The 19,471-nt window shown below is 42.6% G+C and overlaps 1 protein-coding gene across 2 annotated transcripts in view; it reads right to left on the reverse strand.

Moving 5' to 3' along the window:
* The window catches only part of MBOAT2 (membrane bound O-acyltransferase domain containing 2), a 135,763-nt gene extending 121,107 nt beyond the window's left edge, over positions 1 to 14,656 (reverse strand). For both annotated transcript variants that reach the window (XR_002478239.2, XM_012438854.3), the window contains exon 1: positions 14,512 to 14,656. Coding sequence is in view for 1 of the 2 variants with exons in the window: in XM_012438854.3 (XP_012294277.1) it covers positions 14,512 to 14,586 (75 nt within the window). In the remaining variant the exon portion in view is untranslated. The remainder of the gene's footprint in view (positions 1 to 14,511) is intronic.
* Positions 14,657 to 19,471: the final 4,815 nt, after the last annotated feature.

Raw genomic sequence — 19,471 nt, forward strand, 5'->3', positions numbered from 1 at the left:
ATAAATAAATCTTCAAATAAGTATACCAACACTGCAAAACTCTAGAGAGGACAAAATTTAGAAAGTGAACTTTCAAGATGTGGGACTGCATCATCCCACGAGAGCTAGAAACGTTCAATCATGAACCCACGGATTTCACAGTAGAAGACTGAGGGCTACTGATGCCTAATGTATAAATAAGCAGTTGTTCATAAGCCAGCTGTGTGAAAAAAAAAAGAAGTGTCCAAGTGTCCAATTCTCTGAAAGGTAACCACGAAGAACTGGACTTATTCAGACCACTTCTGGGTTATTCCAGAAAGTTTGCAAGCACATAGATGACAAACTCTTTAGCAAGTACAACTGTCCAGAAATGAAGCTGGCTGCCCTAACAGGGAGCAAGCTCTGCACCAGCATAAGTGTTCAAGTATAAGACAGATGACCACCACCTGAGGTTTCCTAGGGAAAATTTTATTTCACACAAGCAGTTTGCACAGAAGGTGCAATGGCAGCCATAGCTACCATTTCTGGAGTACTCATTACACAGTATACTCTTGTGCACCCAGATAAACACACGGCTTGTAAGGGATGCTATGTTGCAGAACCACAACTGGAACACAGGTTGACTCCTGAACCCATGATTTTAGTCACTATAACCTACATATATGAAATACATTTGTTTTTTCATTTACTGTATCATCAAACCCTGCCAACTCGACCCTCTGCTCTCTGAAATTTGAGGCCTAGAAAAAAGCCTGGCAATCAATAAATACTGAATGAGCTGGCTGTCCCTTCTTTACACTGCCGTTTCCTTAACTAGAAGTTGCACTTTTACTCCAGGATTCCAGGAAAATTTATACTTTTTCCTTTATTTCACTAGAGCTAAACTCCAATATCACACATTTATCAAATCTAGAGATAGAGACAAAATAGGGAAAGCATTTTAACATTTTTATGTTATTTTGTAGTGGTTCCTGCTTTCAATGAGATACAAAAAGGAAAACAATCCAAGTCCAGCCGCTGCACTATTCCAGTCTTTTCTGTCTTTGCTGACATGATACAAACATCCTTTTATCTTTAATAAACTAAGTATTTTAATATTAATTTCTAAGAATTTTTAAATCTACTGAAGTGTTTTCTTCCCAATGCAATATTCATTTAAAAATTATTTAATAGATCACTTTATAATCCTTTAAAGTAAAACTCTGAGTCTATGCCAAAAATCTTGGAATATTTCTCCATTAATTTATATTTCCTGTACCTTAAAAAGAAAGGGAGTCCTTGGAAATGAATTCCCTCAATTCATATAAAAATTGCAACAGACAATACAGTTCCACAATACCTGTAATTCCACTCTCTAATTTTGATTAGTATATCAGAATTTCCATTCAGAGGCTCAATGTTCGATGCCAAGTTTACCAAAATTTTCCTTTACTATGTGACTTTAAAAGTATTTTCCAAGAACAAAAGGTGAAGACATAACTAGTTTCATTGTACAGGAAATATACAAGGACTATAATTATAGCACCCAACATTATAAGCTTATACTAAGGACCCCTTAGCTATCGCCAAAGATACTAAGTACTAGCTTGACAAACCTCTACCCTGTCCTCTACGTTCATCTTCTTGGCTCTACTTACAACCCAAAAATCTCCGTCACTGCTATTCTTGGGATGCAGCTAATATGAACAGCTGTGTCAGTCCTAGTATTAGAAAAGGCATGCTGACACTCACAGTGAAGCCCACTGCAGATTAAACCTAAACTCCAAAGCTGGTAACTTCAGGGTTACCACAAAATAAAACATTTTGGCCAAAAATCAATACACGTTCTAGGAAAACTGAAAAACTGACAGGGGTTTATCAAGACCTTTCCAAGTATTTCTTTATTCCCCTCCAGCTAGACATTTTTTTAATGTTGTATACCATAAAATAGCCTTGATAATGTAAACCAATTAATAATAGTAATACTGGATCTGCAAAAAGGATAAAATGATAGTAGTGTGAAATTCCAACCTTCCACTGTAATGGGGTATTGACTTTCAAGATTATTTCCAAGATGTGATCTTCTCCAAATGAAAAGAACTAGTCAGATAAAATTTGAAACTCTTTTGGCCAATTTAAGGATAAAATTACTAAATGGTGAAATATAAGAACTGTATCTTCAACTACTGCTTGACATGGGTTCCAAGCATTCTGTAGTCCTCAGTGCCCCGCTCTGGTTATAATCTCATTTGTCAAAGTTCCTTTTAAGTCTCAGAACACAAGTGTACTTCAGATTGGACTGAATACCATAAACTGTAACAGAAACTGCTACCTAATTCCTGGTGGCCAATAAGCTAAATCTAGTCTAGATGTGTTGTTAGGGCTCAAAAAGAGAAAACTTAAAATGTTATCCAAATTTTTAAAAATCATATTTAAAAATAAAAATAAAAATTTCCCTCTTCCCTTGACATATCAGCTTTAGCAGCACGAAGCCAACATTCCTTTATGTTCACCATTAGCAAAAGTGGGTAGGGGCTTTCCCTTTAGACGGGACATGGGCTTGCAGATGGTCATGCTATCCATACCTCAGAAAACCCGTGCATCTGCCTTTACATTCATGTTCCTTCCCTGGTACCCTCCAGGCACCTGAACTTGGAATTTATGTTGCCATTAGCTACTTCACCTAACCCCATGATCTGGTCAGCTAAGCAACACCATACAATAAACAAAAACTCCCAGGGCTTGTTAATAAAATATATATCTGGTCTCAAGTCATTTTCATCTATACAATTAATTTCTAGACCTTTATTGCACATCTTTCCATCTATCTTGAAATTTAATATTGTTCAATTAAATACATCCAATTTTAATTACTATTTATTGAGCACCCAGTAGATAAGTGGTTTTGTAACTACTTGCTCTGTAAAAGGCAGCACCTCTCTCCATTCATCCTTTTTGTTTAATACAGAGACAAGGTCTCACTACATTGCCTGGGCTGATCTCAAACTCCTGGACTCAAGGATTCCTCCTGCCTTGGCCTCCCAAAGTGCTGGGATTACGGGCATGAACCACTGCACCTAGCCTCTCCATTCAGTTTTAACAAGGAAAGTGTCACTTAGATGTTTTTCATATATGTATTGTAGTTTTAGCTGTAATTTAGTTTCAAAAAGAAAATTAAAAGAACCAGAATGTTGTGTGTGTTTGTATAAGCAGGGAGCTACCTATTTCAATATATACTATACATATAATTGAACAACTTAAATACATCTAAAATTAGATATTATGTATAACTCTGACCTTCCACTAACACCTAAGTCTGGCACAGAAAATCTCCAAAACCCAAAAAAGTTTCTATAAGATAATGGATTAAAATGGGATGCTACACCTTTGTCCAATGCCTACACAGAAGCAAAGCATGCTGGTCAGAGTTTGGGACTTCCCAGAAGAATGTGGTCCACAGGGTTGGCAGCTGGCTGGTCGCCTGGCTCCACAGAGCTTTCCCCACTCCATGGGAACACAAGTTTTCCTGTTCCTTTGAGCTTCTCTGGGAGGATCTGTCGATGACTCATCTGCTGCTGCCCAAAAGCCAGGCTTCCCTGGACTGGATGGATGGCTGAAGGACATGGAGGCTGGGTGAGGTATCTCAAAGGAGTCTTTCTGGAGAGCCCTACTAAAAGGACACTAAAAGTGGCAGTCCTTTGTTCTTTATCAATAAAGACAATTGTGCAACTGCAGGCTTCTTTTATCTGAATCTCTTGATTAAAATGCTCATAAAGCTTCTCTTTCCAACCACACCTGACACTGTAATCATCCAGCTGAGAATACTGGTACTTCTCAGAGTTATCTTCAATTCTTTTTTAATAATCCAGCCAAAATCTCCCAAAATTCTTCAATGCTTTGCATGTCCTCAGCTTCCTTTTAAATAACCCATTTGAAAAAAATAAAGTCAGCCAAAAAGGTTTCTATCACTCACTTCTTACCTAAGAGAAACCTGCTGCATGGTCCTTCAATGAGCCTAACCACCAAACACATCGAAATGCTCACAACTCCACAGCAGTAAGAGGTACAGACCAGCTGCAAGAGAGAGCAGCTGCAGAGTGACCTGAACCCAATTTGGGGAGCTCAGTCTGTGGAGAAGCTTGTCAGCCAGGAAAGTGAGTGTCCACAGATTCCCCAGCCCCTAACCAACCTTCTAACTGGCTCAGGAGGCGTGAGTACCAGTAGAAGACAGGGAAAGTACACAGTTCCCAAGAAAAGTCCCCTGATAGTCCCCAGAGCGACCCCACTAGACCACACCCTCAGAATCTGGCCTTCCTAACTTCCTCAGCAGGACCTGGCCCTTGCTACCAGGATAAGTGCTCTAAGGAGCTGCGGTGTTATAAGTCTGAAAATCACTGCATTCTACTGCAATCACTTTCTCTGCTGTACCCTGTGTCTTGTATACCACCTGGCATACATGAGACACTCAAGTCCTTGTAAGATGGATGACAGAGAACACTATCCTAGACTCTGAAGAATGTGAAGCCTTTAACAGCATGGTGCCCTGCCCTGGAAAGGCACTTAAAATCAGTAACACCCAAAGCACCAGGTTCTGTCTCTGTGTGCATCGTCTCCTTGGTGCAAATCACAACTCTGTGGGGAGGGACCTACCATGTGCCCTATTTTATAGACGAGGAAACTAAAGCAAATAAAAGATCAGCACCTTGCCAATAGCACATGGCTAACAAGAGACAGTCAGAAGCTGAGCCAGTCTATGCTTTCATCACACCAGCCCTGCGGACTCCAAACATGCTCCACACCAAGAATGGTCCTAAGCAGACGGGACACAAAGATGAGCAAGCGAAGGTCCTTATTCTTAAGGAATTTAGTTTGGGAAGGAGAATTGTAAAGCAAGCAAAACAATGCAATGCTCCAGGTGTTATAGCAGGGCACGAGGGAACTGTTTGGAAGGCCGTAACCAACAGGATGGCCCAGTCACCTGGGAACATCAGGCACACTCTCACAGCACTGCTTCCTGGAGTTGGAGGGAGATTCACATAAGACAAGAAGCCAGTGGAGAGGGGCCAGGACCACACATGGAATCTTGCCATTAACTCCTTCCTAAGAAAGAACTGGATGAGACTGGGTTTCTGCTGTACAGAGACGGGACAGTCTGGTTAGTCCAGAGCAAAGGAGAGAGGCGGGGCAGGACTACCAGGGGTCTCTCTTCTCTCAGTCCTCCAGAACACTGACCTCAGGACATAAATGCTGCACGGGATATGAGACAGCTGCGTGAAGGGGTCCCAAGTCATCAGTGCAGCTGGAAGGCCTGCAGCCTAAGGCAGAAGTACTACAAATACTTAGGGCATGTAGGTATAGCATGCACGAATGAACATACCGTGCATGCCAGATGCCCAAAAAGGGAAGAAAGGACAGGGCAAATCTTAAAACGCTTCATCAAGAAGGCACAGGCTTTAGCTAACTATTGAAAAATATGGATCTGCCAAGCCAAAAAGTGTAGCAGGAATTTCAGGAGGAAACAGCTTAATCAAAGGCAAGGAGTTAAAAGACAGAAAATGTATTGAGGAGAATTTTAAGTAATTGAGTATACAAGTACTTCAAGCAGCAGAAAGCCAGGATTTAAATTCCAGCTCGCCACTTCTGCATACATGGCTCTAAGCAATTTACCTGGCATGTGTGGAAAGAGTGTGAGAGTTTGCCAGGGGTCGGGGGTTGAATAAGCCATCCTTCCAAGGTTCTAAGCCTACCCCATCAGATACAGGTTCTCAAAGGTAATCTCACAGTAAGAAAAGAACTGCCATATAATCCAGCAATCCCACTACTGGTTGCAATGAGCCAAGATTGAGCCACTGCATTCCAGCCTATCTCAATAAATAAACAAGTAAAATTATAAAAGGAGGGAAAAAAGAATCAGATGGAGCAGGCTCTCTCACAGAGCAGGCCAAAAGAGACACTTGGCCCAGGCCTCCCATTCAGGAAGGACCCCAAATCTAGATTTTCAACATTTTCTACACATGAAATTATATAAACAGTCACCAGAGATGCAGTGACAGGATTGAAGGGAGATATGTACATCATCCAGCTTTAGTCTTGTCTTGTTTCAAAGCCAAACTGCCTACAGCAGAAGGCACTATGAATTTTATTTTTCCCAAATCTTGTGACTATATTGTCAAAGCACAATTGCACTGCCTTATATTTTAGTGGGTACATGTTAAGGTGTTAAATATAAGCATCTTTTAAAAATACATTCCATTTTAATAATATGGAGAGCCTAAAAACTTTGGCCCAAGTCTCTTATCTGTGATGGTGGTCAGGGGTGGGGGTAAGTAGGAGCCCTGTCAAAAATGCAGACTCCCTGGCCCTCACTGGGTAGAGCCTAGGAATGTATATTTTTAATAACAATCCCAAGTGATTTTTCACACAAGTGGTCTCAGAGCCAAACTTTAAAAAAGCACCACAATGGCTCGGCAACATGGAAGCTGTGAAGAGTTTTAGGCAAGGAAGTAACTGATGAGTGCTGCGTGTCTCAACATTTGCCACTGGATTTGGCTGCGAGTGTCAGAGACAGAAGCCTGATTATAATGGTTTTAAAAGTGAACTGGAATTAGGAAATCAACTATGCTTTCAAAATCCATGACTGAGAATAAAGAGACAAAATAAGAATGTGCATAAAGGAGTCTGACAAGGGTTTTTATTTGTATTCATCAGGTAGAGAAATAAGTAATACTGAAGTAACCCTAATGTTCTGGATTGTATTTAAATGCAATCCAGATCCACTCTCCTCTCTATTCTGTTCCCCCAAAGCTCCAACTTGTCCTCTGAAGTAGACCCCAGCAGGAGATGAGAGGATAGGAGAAGTGAGAGGCAGGGGCACGCTCTCCCGGCCACAGCCCTCACTCAGGTTCGCTGTAGGCTGGCTGAGTCCTTCAACTGGAGTCCTCCCCTGCTGCCAAGCAGCCCCTGCTCTACAGCCACTATCTCCTTCCTTCCCCCTTGACCCTCCACGTCTAGTACAGCTGGCTCAGCAACTTTACTCTTCCTCACTGACTTCCCAAGACCTGCCCACATCTTTGTAAATAGTTCTTTAAGTTACCTGGTTGCCTTAGTTATCTACTTCAATCTGTCTCTTACCAGAACCCTGAATGATACATATAACATCAAGCAGAATGTAAATGCCAGAACAATGCCAAATCCAAAATACTCTCATGGCTCAAATAAGGAAGCAGTCACATCAGATGGGACTCAGAAAAAGATTCGGATGCAAGGTGCACTGAATACAGGGAGGGCCGTTATGATTGGGAAGCCATGGCAGAAAGGGCACGTTACCAGTGCCTGTTCCAATCTCCTGAATCCTGAGCCTACTTTTCCACCCATCAGCTGCCCCTCCCTTGCCACACACTACAAAGCCTGCTTCAATCATCCATATCATGCATAAAATTCATTAAAAGACCACTCTGCTGAGGGTCATTTTTACGGCTTGTTTTATTTTAAAGGAATCTTACCAGGTGCTATCATTGTAGAGTCCCACCTGTTAAACCAACTGGAGGCAAAAGCTGTGTGTGAGCGGTTTTATTTCCCTGGAAAGTTGGCCCTGATGGACCCAATAAACAGAGATGAAGCCTATTTGTACCTACAGAGGCAGTAACAACATAGGAAGCGTTTTTAAATCAGGGAGACAACGAGCTCTTAAAGCAGTAAGGAAGCAGAAAAACCACTTTTGACTCCAAATTCAAAACTAGATTTTAATCCTAGTTTAATCACTGTGTGGGCATAAGTAGTGACCGAACCAAGCCTTGTATTTTTCTTCCTAAAAAGGAAGTCCTAAAGATTAAAAACGAAATACATATGAACAGATGTTAACTTCTCAAAATAAAAACATAAATAAATTCCAGGAATTTCATAATTTGTAAAGAGGGAGGAACTGTGTATCAAACATCTACTAGAAGCCTGGCATTTTACATCAATTATGGTTTCAATCTTCACAGTAACCTACAAGTAAGTACTACTACTTATTATCATCTTTATTTTACATATAAGGAAACTAGGGCTTAAAGAAAAATATAGTATTTTGTCAAAGAGCATAAGGCTGGCAGAGTCTGGCCGCCAACCTAATCATTCCATTTCCACTATGCCACTACCCTACTACTATTAACGAAGGACAAAGGAATACAGAGAAACCTATATTGGCTGCAGCTGTCAGGACTTGTGGTATTTTGCTTAGCTGCTCTGAATTAAATAGAGAGGCAGTTTCAACTCTCTTTACTATTGAAAACATCTTCAAAGTTTAGTAGTTCACTTTTCTCCTCCAAGTTTTTTTGTTTGTTTTGGTTTTTGGTTGTTTTTGGTTTTTTTTTTTTTGAGACAGAGTCTCACTCTGTCACCCAGGCTGGAATGCAGTGGCACAATTTTGGCTCACTGCAACCTCCACTTCCTGGGTTCAGGAGATTCTTCTGCCTCAGCCTCCCAAGTAGCTGGGACTACAGGTGTCTGCCACCACGCCCGGCTAATTTTTTTTTTATTTTTAGTAGAGACGGCATTTCACCATCTTGGCCAGGCTGGTCTTGAACTGCTGACCCCATGATCCACCCGCCTCGGCCTCCCAAAGTACTGGGATTACAGGCAGGAGCCACCACACCCAGCCCCTCCTCTAAGTTTTTATTTATTATCTCTCCAACTTGGACCAAAAAGAATTTGGGCAGCTTCATCAGTTAATAAGACAGAGAATCATGGATTTTTAAAACTAAGCCCAACACACATAGAGAAGGAAACTCATTTACGTACAGTAACATATCTAAACTTGTTAACTGACAGGGGCTAAAACACAGATTAGAGATTCTCAGTCCCATATGCTTTCCTGATGAAAAAGAATCGTCCACAACAGACTGGGTATTTCAGTGTTCTCATGATGAAGTCTAATGATCATTATGAGTATAAAAGTAGACAGAAGAGACAAATGAGTTAAATATTGATGTTCTAAACCTACAGTAATCAAATAGCAAGTTTAAAATAAATCTTTGATCTGCTTGTTTTGTTGCCATTCACCTTCTCTTCCTAAAAGTCATACTCTTAAGAAGGCTTAATAATGAGAACTTGTTTCTTCATCTATAAAATAGAATTCATCATAGTACAGACCTGCAGGAAGATTAAAGAGGTTAATGTTTTAAACTACTCTTTTCCCTAACATCAACTTCACATCACTGGTTATCTGCACAGTGCAGGGGGGAGGGGAATATACAGAAAGGATCAGTCAACGAACTGTTCAAAAAGGAAATAAAGATCTCATAAGCCCACACTGCTTTCTCTCCCTTACACACATCATCATTTTCCCTGTGTCAACCCACAACCCCTAGCCCTTCAGTGTTGATTTAAGGGGCCTGTAGGAAGCTGTTGCTCTCCACCTTTCCCTCCAAAATATGTTGATAGCTCAGATCTAAAACAATGATCTACCAAATATATTTGCCACATACTATTAAGACTATAAACTAAAATTGACCTTTATTATTCAAATGGTAAAACCATACATGCATGCACACACACACCCATGAAGCTAAATACTTCAGGCCTTGAACTTTATCTGACTTCACAAGGTGTTGTGAGGATTTGATTAAATAGTATAATCTGTGTGAAACAGCTTTGAAAACTGTATTAAGTGTTAGACATTATAATTATTATCTGACTTTGCAGGATTAGTAACATATAACCATTCTTCCTTCCCCTTCCCCCTCCAAACCTTTCAAAATATCCTGAGTCTCCATCTTGCCCCTCTCCCTGCCCAGAATTCAGCACATCATCTCTAAAACAATGACCCCTGTCCCTAAACATGGCTGTTCAATGACTTTATACAGGCCAGCCTCATCCCTAACTGGCCTTCTGCCAAGTATGCCATCCTGGATATCACATCACTAGGGAAATTTACTCTAGTTTCATAGCAGTAATTACAGCATGATGAGAAATAAGGACAGAAAATTGTTAAAAAGGAAAGAAAGAGCAGGGAGGGAGAAAGAGGGAAAAGGCTGGATAGCAACCTGAATCTGTTTACTTGGAGTTAGGCAAATCGAATGTAATAGAGTATATGATATGTTAAGATTAAAAAAAAAAAACACTAAAAAATAGTTTGATCTGGGACATTTAATTATTTTCTTCTTTCATTTTGGTATTTGTTTTTGAGTCTTAAAAATCCAGCACATAAGCAACTATTAATAATAAAGAACACAGATACCTTCCACGATTCCTTACGTTGTCTAAATAGCACATTTGGCACAGCTCTTTCTCAGTCCAATTCCTTCCTCAAAACCCGCTTCTCCATACATTCCTTTAATCATAACCACCTACCAAACATTACCCTAGAAATAAAGTCTTCCGGAAAGCAAGGTCTAGAAAGGCAAACATCAGATGCCAGATACTTCCCATCTTAGAGCATCGTGTAACCTCACTTGATAATAGATTCTGTATTTTTATTTAAATTTAAGGCCTATTGAACAAATACTATGGCTACCTCAAGGTCACTCTGGAATTCTCAGTAAAAATTAAACAACCCAGGAGTGAAGGCAAAATCTTTTACTTCTTTTCTTCCCTGGCCTCAGCCTAATCGCAAAACACTTCCTCCTTTCTGCTACCTTGCCCTGCAAGGTGCATTCCTACATTCCATGCAGACCAGTAATTTCCATCATCTCAGAAATTCCACACTTACCTAGTAAAAAGTTAATTGTTTTCCTTACACTCTTCCTCTGACATCAAGCAACTCCCTCTCTTCCTCTGACATCAAGCAACTGCTTTTATAATTTCCTAATTTTTCAAAACATTGTTAATTAGCACATACCAAATTAACATACTAACAAGTTATATTTTTACACTTTTCATTTCCTGACTTGTCTTTTTCCTGTTGAATCACTTTATCTGATTATAAAAAATTCGTAAGCTTTCTCTCAACTTGGACTAAATTACTTACATTATAAAAATTTTCTATTTTGCTCAATTTTAATATGGGTAAATGACTTTAGTCATCCAATTTTACAAAATGAGCTTTTTTAGGTATTCCAACAGCTTCATTAATAAGAAAGTCAACTCTTAGGTGCTTCAAATAAACAATTTATTATCACTATGAAAAGTTAAGGCTTGTGTGATATTAATCCAATATTTTAAAGACTTGCTCAAAGAGAAAACAACTCAAAATATAGTCAGGGCCGGGCGCGGTGGCTCACGCCTGTAATCCCAGCACTTTGGGAGGCCGAGGCAGGTGGATCATGAGGTCAAGAGATCGAGACCATCCTGGTCAACATGATGAAACCCCGTCTCTACTAAAAATACAAAAAATTAGCTGGGCACGGTGGCGCGTGCCTGTAATCTCAGCTACTCAGGAGGCTGAGGCAGGAGAATTGCCTGAACCCAGGAGGCGGAGGTTGCGGTGAGCCGAGATCGCGCCATTGCACTCCAGCCTGGGTAACGAGCGAAACTCCGTTTCAAAAAAAAAAAAAAAAAAAAATACAGTCATGTGTCACTTAATGATGGGGCTATATTCTGAAAAATGCATCATTAGGCAATTTTGTTGCTGTGTGGACACCACAGTGTACTTAAACAAACCTAGATAGCATAGCCTACTACACACCTAGGCCAGAAGGTACAGCCTATTGCTCCTAGGATACAAACCTATACTGTACTGAATACTGTAGTAACTAACACAATAGTAAGTTTGTATCTAAACATTTAAAAGGTACAGTAAAAATACAGCATAAAAGATTTAAAATGGTACATCCATATGGGGCACTCACCAGGAAGAGAGCCTACAGGACTAGAAGTCGCTCTGGGTGAGTGAGTTGTGCATGAATGCGAAGGTCCAGGACATTACTGGACACCACTGTAGACGTCATAAACACTCTACATTTAGGCTACACTGAATTTATAAAATATATTTCCCTTTCTTTAATAATAAGTTAACCTTGGCTTACTGTAATTTTTTTCTTTTTAACTCTTTTATAATAACAGAATAAAACACACATTGTATAGTTGTACAAAAATATTCTTTATATCCTTATTCTATAAGCTTTTTCCTATTAAAATTTTTTTAATTTAAAAAATCATTGAAAACTAAGACACAAACACACACACTAGCCTAGGCCCACACAGGGTCAGGATCATTAATATCACTGTCTTCCACCTCCACATCCTGTCCCACTAGAAGGTCTTCAGGGGCAATAGCATGCATGGAGCTGTTCTATCCTATAATAACAATGCCTTCTGGAATATTTCCTGAAGGGCCTGCCTCAGGCTGTTCTACAGTTAACTTTTTTTTAATAAACAGGCGTATACTATAAAACAACAATAAAAAGTATAGTAAATACATAAACCAGTGGCACACTTAGCATTTTCAAGTATTATGTACTGTACATAATTGTATGTGCTAGACTTTTATAGGACTGGCAGCACAGTAGGTTTGTTTATACTGGCATCACCACATGAGTAATGTGTTGTGCTACAACATGACAACGACTACAGCTTTACTAGGCAATAGGAATTGTTCAGCTCTGTTATCATCTATGGGACCACCAGCAGACACGTTGTCTGACGACCAAAATGTCACTATGCAGTGCACGACTGCTATACAAAGTCAGCGGTACACATGGCTGTACAAACTTAGAGTAGTCCCAAGGTACCAACTCAAGACCTTTAGCTAACAAAGAAGGGTGTCACTTTCCTTTGATTCTCCTGCTTATTTCAGTACTGAAAAGAACTTTCTCTGGATGTTTAAATGAGTTCATTAATATCAAATCAAGTTAAACAGTTATAAGCATTATATAAATGAATAGGTATTACTAGCATAGTGAAGAAAATATTTCAGCATGGCAGGGACGGGTAGGGCAATGGCAGACATGGAGGGAAAGGAAAAGAAAGAGGGGGGAGAGAAAAAGAGAACGTTTCTCTGAAAGAAATGCCCATCTCTCTGAAAGAAATGTAAATGTATAAACCTATCTCCCGTGCTCCTCATCAGCAAGGAACTTTTCAACAGACACCCACCCTGCATTTGCTGATACACTGGCAGCAGCCTATTTAAGGCAGGGGTGTGATATGCTGAAAGGTCATACACTGCACACCAGTGTGGAAACGTCAGCAAGAATCCTCCACAGGGCCGAGGGGATGAAAAATCCTAAATTCTGGTCAATTTATTAATAAGGAGAGAAGAATATTTTCTTCAAATGCACGATTAATTTCACCGCCACACTTTATTAGCATGACACACATTAGAACTGTTGTTCAAGATAGATGGGTATAGATACTTTACTGTTTATTACCCAGAAGTTATGACTGCGATGTGAGATTTCAACAGAAGTCACAATTGTTTAACACCCTTTCGACATACTTAAGTTGATTTTATTTAAAACAGTATGGCACAAGGCAGCTAGTAACCTAATGTCAGGTTTCCAGACTGCTGCTACGAAAACCCATCTGGACAAGAAGGAATCCTGTATTGAAACGAAATCCCTGAGGACTAAATGACAGCAGCACCTTCAAGTTCAAGACAGTGAACCAGTATCCCGTGTAAAGTGCAAACACTTCCAGGTTAAGTACACTTGAAATCATTGTTAGCAAAATTTTCAAAGTTAACTACCTTTAGCCTGGAGCTAGAGCAATCACCTAACTATACCCCTACCCCAACAACAATTTCCCTAAATCTCACTCTCACAACAAAATACTTCCAAACTTTCTCTTCTGAGTAAAATGGCGCTGCTTTTCCATCACAATGCTGTTTATTTCTCAGAATCCGTAGGCCCTTTAAATCATCAAACTCGATTGGCCTCATTTAAATGCTACTCTTCCCTAGACACTGTCAAGAGCTTTTTTGAGGGCTGGGCCAGGAGGTACGGTGGCTGCATCTATCGACAAGGTTGCAACTTTCTCAGCCAGAATCCTGGGATTAACTCCCTCTGACTTTTCTTTATAACCTGTCTGCCTTCTCCCAAACTGTTGCCTCTGTCTCTCTTCAGCCACACTCCAACGCAAACTGTCCCCAAAGTGCAGTAGCGCTTAAGCCTCTCCGGGCCCCTCGCACCCATCGACGCCGTCTCTAAGGCACCCTGCACACCCAGACCCAAGCATCAGCCTCTCGGGGGTCGCTCAGAGCCGCGCGCGGGGCAGGCAGCACCACCGGCCTCCCCTAAGCGCAGCTTTCCGCACCCTGTCTACACCCCGGTCCCTGCGCACTGGGGGCTGCCCCGGGGCCCGACCAAAGGGGTCCGAGAGCCGCCGCCGCGGAGGGCAGGGACCGCATGCACACCCGCACGCCCAAACGACCACCCTTCCAGGGAGCTGTCGCTGGCAACAACGCCCGGCCCACCCCACCCGGCCCGGGGATGGGGCGCTGGGGGCGCACCGGGGAGGGAGGGGGCTCCGGGACAATAACCAGCTTGGTGCCCCCTCCCTTCCAGGGAGCGGCGGGCAGGGAGGCACCGGGCGCCCGGCCCCAGCCCCCACTCTCCTCCCAGGCCCCCGGTCGGGTGGCACCGCGGCCGAGAGGGGCGGCGAGGGCGCGACGCCCGACGCCAGGGCGCCTCGGGGTACCTGGTCAATGGGTAGCTGCACGGCGTTGCTGAGGGGCTGCAGCAAGGTGGAGCCCGTGGTGCTGGTGGTGGCCATGGCCGGGCCTCGGCGCTCCGACCGCCCGCGCCGCTCGTCCGCTCGCGCTGTGCCGGGCGACGACGAGGATGGGGATGCAGCGGCGCGCCCGCCCCTGGGCCGCCCGCTGTCTGAGCGTGGAGCGGGGAGGGCCGGGGAGGGGCCGGGGGCGGCGCCCGGCTCGCACCTCCCCCTCCGCCGCGGCCGCCGCCGCCTCCCCCCGCGACCGCCGCCCCCAACCGCCCTGCACCGGCGCGGCCCCTCCTGCCGTCGTCCCCGCCCCGGCGCCCCCGCCGCATCCCCCGCGCCCGACTTCCAGCAGCTTCCAGCGCCCCCTCCCCACCTTGCGCGCTCTCGCTCCAGACAGCTGCGCGGCCCAATCGCGGCGCGGCGCCCCGACGCCCGCAGCCAATCAGAGAGCGCCGGCCGCGCCACGCGCCTCCTCCGTGCCGAGGACCCGGGCGAGGGGGCTGAGGTGCGGCCCGGGCTGTTGCCGGAGGGCGGTTCGCGAGTGTCATGGGGCGCGCTCCTCGGGTGGGAGCGAGGAAGAGCGTTTTTGCCCCGCACCCCTCGGTTTCTCCTCTCTGGAATGTCGCAGCCCCCCACCCCTCCCTAGGAGGGACGGCAGACAACAAAGGGTCCCGGGGTGGCGGCCAAAGGGGCGATGTGAGGGACGCGGCCGAGCCAGCGCAGGGGGAAGTTTGGGGACCAAGGTGGGGCCTGGGAGGACGACAAACCAAAACAGCGACCTGGCTGAGAAGCCCCTTTGTCTGTGAGACTGCCCGGTGAAAGCCCAAAGCTGAGAGCAGCCTCGAAGTCTGACGGTTTTGTCGCTCTCCAGCCTCACCCGGGCCTTTGGGTGGTGGGAGCCGGGCCTGGGTTCGACGCCCACGGGCGCAGGGAGACCGGCTCTCCTTTGCTGTGTGAAAGTTTAGTTCTTTGGTAGCCAGCCGCCCTCGTTGAAGGCCCCACCTTCCTCCTGAAAAACGCAATTTCTAAGCATCCCTTAATCCCTTGAGCACAGTCACCCCCAGACTGTTGAAGTCCGCCAGGTTTACGTACCCCAGCAGGTCACGTGTGTATATATAATCTATTTGCCCCAAACTTCGTAGAAGTAAACCATTTGAGCGCCTTTAAAATGCAAACATCAACTTCTGTTCAGAAGACTTTAAAAGAGGAGAAATGCCACAGCAATTATGAGGACAAATCAAGACTCAAGCAGTTTAGCTTTCATAGAAATAGCTAATGTTCACTGAGAGTTTAACCATAGCTTTAATACTTTTGATAGAATAGCTCATTTAATTCTCACAATAACTGTGTGAAACAGATACTATTACACGCCCTCTGTCAAGGAAATTGAGTCACAGAAAAGTTACGTAATTTGCCCAGGAGCACACAGCTGATAAGTAGATTGGAATCCAAGTAATCTACATTTAGATCCGACATTACCACTGGGCCTTTCTCTCTCACACACTTAACGCCCATTCCAGAAATTCCCATCAGCTATCAGTTATATCATTGGCTTGATGACTAGCTTAGAGTCTTGAATAAGAAGACAGCACAGATAAAAATACACCTGCTTTAGTAATCAGTCTGTGGGCTTCCATTTGTCTCTCTAAAAAGGAAGCAGTGAAACTCATCAGTGCAATCCCTTCTTGCTTAGAATTCTTTGATTGGTTGACTCAATCCTAGTTTGGTGGATTCTCAGCTGAAACAGAATAGGGGATAGCAGGAAGAATCGAAAAACAGGGACCTTCATTCCCCCTAGGGGAGTGTTCCAGTGGGAGCTGTAATCAGTTAGCGAGCTGCTTATCACAGTAAATTAATCCAACAATCCAGACCTCTCTATGAATATTGTATTAGAAAAAACTAATTTTTTCCTTTTCTTCACTTTGGAGTAGAGGAAGTGCACAGGTGGCTGAGCATAGAAACTGAAGAAAAATTGAAATACCATTTTAAAAACTTGAAAGGTGGGTGTTGGGAACATATTGCAACCTAAAGTAAGCAGCATGGAGATACAATCTCAGAGCTAGAACAAATAATGTCTGCAAAAAGGAGTATCCCTAAGCCGAATTTTTATTTTAGTCAGACATGACAGAACATAGTCTGTATTTGGGGTAACTACATGAAATTATTTAATATCTAGAATGGTTGGGCACAGTGCCTCGGTGTCTGTAATCCCAGCACATTGAGGGGCTGAGGCAGGTGGATCACTTGAACCCAGGAGTGATCCAGACCAGCCTGGCAACATGGTGAAAACCCATCTCTACAAAAAGTACAAAAATTACCTGGGAGTGGTGGCACATGCCTATAGTCCCAGCTACTCAGTAGGCTGAGGTGGGAGGATAGCCTGAGCCCAGGGAGGTTGAGGCCGCAGTGAGCTATGATCACACCACTGCACCCCAGCCTGGGTGATAGAGTGAGACCCTGTATCAAAAAAATAAATAGGCCAGGCATGGTGGCTCACGCCTGTAATCCCAGCACTTTGGGAGGACATGACCAGTGGATTACTTGAGGTCAGAACTTTGAGACCAGCCAACCTGTCTCTACTAAAAGTACAATAAAATTAGCATGATGTGGTGGCAGGAGTCCCAGCAACTCAGGAGGCTGAGGCAGGAGAATTGCTTGAACCCAAGAGGAGGTTGCAGTGAGCCGTGATCACACCACTGCACTGCAGCCTGGGTGAGAGTGAGATTCCGTCTCAAAAAAATATAAATTAATTAATTAATGTATGTCTATATTTATATAGATAGAATAGGGAAGATTTAGCCATCTGGGAAAATGTTGCTGTGTCAGAGCTACAAAGTTATAGGTAAAATATAGTATAATAGTAGTAATAGCTGAGATTTTAGAATCAGACCTAATCTCTTCCATTTTTAGCAGCAAGATCTTGGGCAGGTTATTTAACCTTTCTAAGTCTCAGTTTCCTCATATAAAAATGAGCATAATAATGGCACCAACTCCATGGTTTATGAGGTTATAAAGTTATACTTAAATGAAGAGCTCACAACAGTGCTTGGTGCATGATAAAATTGAAAGATTCTATTAGAGCTCTCCAGAGAAAACCAATTGGATATATATATGTAGACAGAAGTGTATTACTACAGATTGGGTTGAGATTATGAAGGCTGAGAAGTCCCACGATCTGCCATCTGTAAGCTGAAGGCCCGGGAAAGCCAGTGGTGTAGGTCCAGTCCATGCCCAAAGGCCTGAGAACCACAGGACCCAACGGTGTAATTCAGTTTATGTCCAAAAGCCTGAGAACCAGGAGCAGTGGTATCCCAGGGCGGGAGAAGATGGATGTCCAGCTCAAACAGTGAATTCCCCCTTCCTCCACCTATTTGTTCTCTTTGGGTCCTCAACAGATGTGATGATGCCAGGGTATGCGGGTAAGAGAATCTTCTTTACTCAGTCTACCAATTCTAATGCTGATCCATGATCAAATACACACTGAGAAATAATGTCTCAACAGTTTGATCTGGGCACCTTTTAGCCCGGTCAAGTTGACACGTATTAATTCAAGAAATTTAGTATAATTCTGAAAATGGAAACCATTTGTTTCATATTAAAAATACTACATCCTCATGTTTTTAATAAAGAACTGAAGCTGGCTTTTTTTTTTTTTTTTTTTTTAGGCATTTTAAGCTGATAACTCAGTGACGGTACTGTAAAGTGTATGCAGGCCACACAATTAGCCTGACCAGTATCTGCTAATTAGACCAAAACCTCTTCAGTGGAGATGAAAGAAAAAAGAATTAAACCAATTGTATATAATGCCTCACCATCCTACCTTAGATAACATCCATCCTATAAAAAGAAATTTTTGTGTTAAAACATTTTTTGACCACTTATTGTGTTCAAGGAACTACGTGGGGTGAGGTAAAGGATAAATGATGCCTATAATCAAAAGAAGAAGAAACAGTTGTATCCACAAATTCACATATTACAAGAAAAGTACCAAGGAAGTTTCTTTTTTTAATGTTAAAACGAACATGTCTATAAGAAAGAAGCTTAGCTGGAAGTTAAAAGACCTGAATTTTAACCCTAACTTTTCCACCAGATAGCTGTGAACTTTAGAAATTGGGCTTAACTTCTCTGTGCCTTAAGTTTTCCATTGTTAAATGTGAATAATGGTAACTGTTTGCCCTACCTCATAGCAGTGTTGTGACTGTGAGCATGAACTTAACTATAGACTCAATTATTATTATTATTATTATTATTATTATTATTATTACTATTTTAGGCTAGTCAAGTGAAGCAGTGGGAGTGGAGAAGGAACAAAGAAATCTGTAACTGGTTGTGATCAATTAGTTGTAAACACCACTGCACTTGGACTAGCCAGACTCAATTATTTTTTAAGTTACTAGTACTATTAGTCTGAGAAATAATAACTACTAGTAAAGGGATTTCAATATAAAAACCATATCGCTAACAAGAGTTACTTAGACCAAGGCATAGGAGCACCAGGCAGTGTCCACGTGTGGCAAGAGGGCAATGTGGCAGTGCTCTGGTCCTGGCTCCATTGCCCTTGCCTCCTGAAATGACTGTGATCATTAAAGATTGCTAAAATAAAATTTTTCCTTCCCAACTTATTTTTAACTTTGAAGAAACCACCAAAAAGAAATGAGTATCTGCCAAGATGGTTTTGTTTTGTAAAAATAGTATGTGTCATGAAATTAGAGCTCTCAGGCAATTATTTTGCCTAGTCTATGCTCCTATAACCTGGAATAATTTTGATTGATGAAGAGCATTGAACTATACACATAATAACAACCCAAGTTAACTAGAGGGGCATTTTTAAGCACTTACAAGCTAACCCTAGGCTGAGACTGGAAAAAATGAAACAAGAATGTCACCCTTTAAGACCTAACATGGTTCAATTAGGACATCACAAAGTAGGCTGAAC

This window comes from Aotus nancymaae, unplaced genomic scaffold, assembly GCF_030222135.1.
Source record: "Aotus nancymaae isolate 86718 unplaced genomic scaffold, 86718_ANA_hifiasm-v0.15.2.pri h1tg000057l, whole genome shotgun sequence".
Lineage (NCBI taxonomy): Eukaryota > Metazoa > Chordata > Mammalia > Primates > Aotidae > Aotus > Aotus nancymaae.